The following is a 3,769-nucleotide window of genomic DNA, read 5'->3' on the forward strand; positions in this document are numbered from 1 at the left end:
AAAAAGGGAGTGGGGGAAATGGGAAGTGGCATCCAAGTGTCAACATTTTTAACCTTCTCCCTAGGTGATTCTGATGCAGGTTAAGGGGTCTGTGTTCCTCTAAACACTAGCATAAAAAGGTAAGGAAAAAAAAAGATGGTTAAAGATATTCCTTGCTATGTTCCTTTCCAGATAAGTGAGGATAGTTTCCCTAGGCCATTTAGGGACAATAGTAATTAATATTAAAAATAATATTAATTAATAATTAAATATCTACATGCCAAGCACTATACTAGAAAATGATCTTCAGAATGATTAAGACAAAATCATTGTTTTGAGGGCACACACTTGTATACATATACTAATACTCAAAATGTAATAGTGTTAAAGTCCTACAAGGTAGTTTCACGTTTCAGGTAGGGATGGGATGGAGATGACATGTGTTTCAGCTTTAGCATTGTTCCCTCAATGTAATTTACATGTGTGAGTAAGTCTGCTAAACTGGCTGTGTAGGCCTGTCAATTTTCTCCTTTGGGAAAATGAATGCTAAGAGTAAAAATCAGACAAAACAAAGTCTGCAGCCTGTATTTGTGCTTTGGAAGTCTGCAATAGTGCAATTCTGAATACTGAATGATATCTAACACCTAGATATGTCTCCTGAGCTAGACTCCAATGCATTAGTAACTGAGTTATTTGATGAAAAGGGCCATGAACATAAAAACAGAAAGCATCATTTTGCTAAGAACCAATATAAGCTCAAGAACCGTGGGGATGGTACTCACTAGGAAAAATAGGATTCTAAAGTGGGGAGAAGGGCATTCTTCACACTGCTTTAGGGGTCAAAGTGGGAGACATGGCCCACCAGGGATTCCACAGAAGTCAGTGGGGCTTTGTTACCTTGAGGACTCCAGCACATCAGCAACTGGATAAGCAGAGAGAACAGGACCCAGCAGAAGAGAAAATATGCCCAAGTGACATGATAGTAATCAGGGTAGCAGGAGATTGCAAATATCAGGAGTGGTATGGTGGAACGCACCTTTTTGCCACCTAGCCTTGGGAGCACAGGTGCAAATGGCTTTTAATCCTCCCCAATTAACTGATGAGGTCCAGGGTCCTCGTAAATGCTGGGGATCTGGATAAGAGTCAGCCTAAAACAGTTCCACACCTCATCTGTTCTACTCAGCAGCCCTGTAAAGCAAGCATTGTTCCCTATTTCACAAAACAGAAGACTAATCCTTTAGAAATACATCTGTAGTAATGGATGAATTTATTCTGCTGAGTAAAAAGGCTGGAAAAGACTTAAGGTTTACTCTATTTTAAATATGCTGAAGCAGTATTTACGCAGAAATGTGCCCCAGCCAACACTCTGGTGTATTTAATTTCAGATTTTTTGCTTCATATTTGTTATATAGAAGTATACATGTTTTTAATGAGACAATAATAAATGTATAGATTGCTTTTTAAATTGCTTTATTAATTTTACATCTTTCCATGCAAACAGGTGAAAATCGGCTGGCAGATTTAGACTGGGTGTAAAGGCAACCTCCAACTAGAAACTGGTAGCACAAGGTCCACTGACTTGGAAATAGCGTTAGATTCACAGTAAACAGATCAGAAAAGGCATACCAGGAAAATGCAAAGAAAAAGTCAGTGGAAATCACAGTATTAATCTCATGGATAATGGCAAAAGTCAAGGCATAAGGCAAAATTCATCATGATGGTCATGGTGATTAGAGAGTTCTCCCATAAGGATACGCAGACAATTCCTTAACTGCAGCTCCCTAAGTTTTCTCCTGATTTCTCTCATTTCTTCCATGAACATTTCCATATCATCTCCATCTCCACCCATCCCATCATTGACCTGCCTATTGGGTATGCCCCATCGAAAATTAGGGACAAGTCGGCGAGCCTGTCCCTGTCTATTATTTGCTGCAGGTGGCTGGCCTTCGCCCTGGGCTTCCTCTCCATTCTGCATCGGCTGTTCCATTTCTTCGTTTTCCTGGTGGATATTTGCCATGAAGAGATTTTTTTTCTGGTCTTCTTTAAACGGAAGTAGGACAAATGCAAGAACAGAGACTAAATGCATTATGCACGGATCAACAGGCCATAGAGCCCTGGATATCAACGGTTTTTAAATTTCATTTTTCCCACCTGAGAGAACTTGTACGCCCTCTAGGGAACTACCAGCCCAAGTCTCTCCTTTCCACTCCCCCATCACCCCTCCCTTCCCCAAAGCCCACCATTTTTTCCTACATATCAGCTCCAGGATTCCGCAGGCACCAAAATGGAGGACCTGGGTGGGGGTGATATGGGGTTTTGGGAGGGGGGGTCTCAGACTGGCCTCGACATTGCCCCGCCCCCAACACGGTCCCTCACACCGACCTGGGCCTATCCTGGCGGTATCTTCTTCCTCCGGATTCTCGTCCTGACCGTCAGGCCCGCAGACCTACAGTTGGCTGGGATGAGGGGAGCGAGCGGGAGGTCTGCTGCTACCGAGCGCTTGGCACGGGCTCGCTACCACCCAGCGCCTTCACAGACACCTCCTCGCCGCTATCGCCCACGTCTCCCGTCTCCACCCTCAGCCACCCCACTCCCCGTACTCCCCACGCAGTGTTCGCCTTTTTCCAGCAGGGACCCCGGGGGAGGCGACTTCCCATGTTTCTCTTGGTTGCTCTGTTGCTCTCCCTGGAATACCAGCCTTTCTGCACTCTCCCATCCCACCAGGGGCCACCATTTCTGTTCCCCCAAATGCCTGGGTGTGTCGGGGTGGAAGTTGGCCAGGAACCCTGCGCTGTTTCCCCCTGTGCCCGCCGCTTGGGTCAGCAGGCGGCTGCTGCAGCGCCACAGCTCGCGGGTCCCGGGACCCTTACCTGCCCCGCTTTGCCCGGGCCGGATGCCAGCCCGCTGTGCGCCGGCGGCACGGAGCTAGTTCCCAGACGGGAGTGAAGACTGCACTGAAAGCTGCGTCACTCTGCAGCTCCTGGTCACGTGAGGGCCGTGCGACACCGCCGACCCCCAACCCCCACCCCGGTGGAAGGGCAGTGCAACATGATACCTCTCCACCGCTTCTCCTTCCCTCCACCCTCCCCCTCTCCACCACAGGCACAGGCACAGGCACCCCTTCGCGCCTCTCTGAGCCAAGGTGTCCCAGCGCATAGCCCCGTCAGTCATCTTGGTTTTCTCCAATGGAAGAGACCACAAGAAGTAACACAGCAGTGCGCCCACAGCCCTTCTCTGGTTACCAGGGAAGGTCTGCATCCCATCGTGAGGCCTGTGGTCTTGCCTTTTATTTTATTATTTTTTTAATGTGGCAGCTTTATTTATAATATGCAAAAACTGTAAACAACTAACACATCCTTCAGTGGCTGTATGGTTAAACAAATTGGTACCATGGCATACTACTCAGCGATTAAAAAGTGATTAAAAAGAAGGAATTATTGATACCCAACAACTTGGATGACTCTCCAGAGAATAATGCCCACTGGAAAAAAAGTCAATACCAAAAGATAACATACTATATGATTCCAAATATGTAACGTTCTTAAAGTCAGAAAAATTATAAACATGGAAAACAAATTGCCAGGAGATGAAGAGGTGAAGGAGGGAGAGAAGTGGGTGTAGATGAAAAAAGACAATAGGATGGAAATTTGTGGTGATTGTAAGGTTCTATATCAATGTCAGTTTCCTGGCCGGAGATTTTACCACTTGGGGAAAAAAAAAACTGGGTAAACGAACACAAGATCTCTTTATTTTTTTTTTTTACAGCTACATGTGAAGCTACAATTATCTG

General features: G+C 45.9%; 1 protein-coding gene across 3 annotated transcripts; it reads right to left on the minus strand.

Moving 5' to 3' along the window:
- Positions 1 to 1,432: 1,432 nt before the first annotated feature.
- On the minus strand, positions 1,433 to 2,983 carry LOC143671182 (protein BEX3). Of its 3 annotated transcripts, none has more exons than XM_077146173.1 (3): positions 2,850 to 2,983; positions 2,362 to 2,435; positions 1,433 to 1,989 (listed from the first exon to the last, which is right to left on the minus strand). In XM_077146173.1, exon 3 carries the CDS (start codon positions 1,964 to 1,966, stop codon positions 1,670 to 1,672), a length of 297 nt encoding a protein of 98 aa, XP_077002288.1. In that variant the 5' UTR covers positions 1,967 to 1,989; positions 2,362 to 2,435; positions 2,850 to 2,983; the 3' UTR covers positions 1,433 to 1,669. The 3 variants fall into 3 exon arrangements, with proteins under 3 accessions (XP_077002288.1, XP_077002287.1, XP_077002286.1); XM_077146172.1 differs by having other exon boundaries at positions 1,433 to 2,016; XM_077146171.1 differs by having other exon boundaries at positions 1,433 to 2,019.
- Between the last annotated feature and the right edge of the window lie 786 nt (positions 2,984 to 3,769).

The sequence above is a fragment of the Tamandua tetradactyla genome, chromosome X (assembly GCF_023851605.1).
Source record: "Tamandua tetradactyla isolate mTamTet1 chromosome X, mTamTet1.pri, whole genome shotgun sequence".
Taxonomy (NCBI): Eukaryota; Metazoa; Chordata; class Mammalia; order Pilosa; family Myrmecophagidae; genus Tamandua; species Tamandua tetradactyla.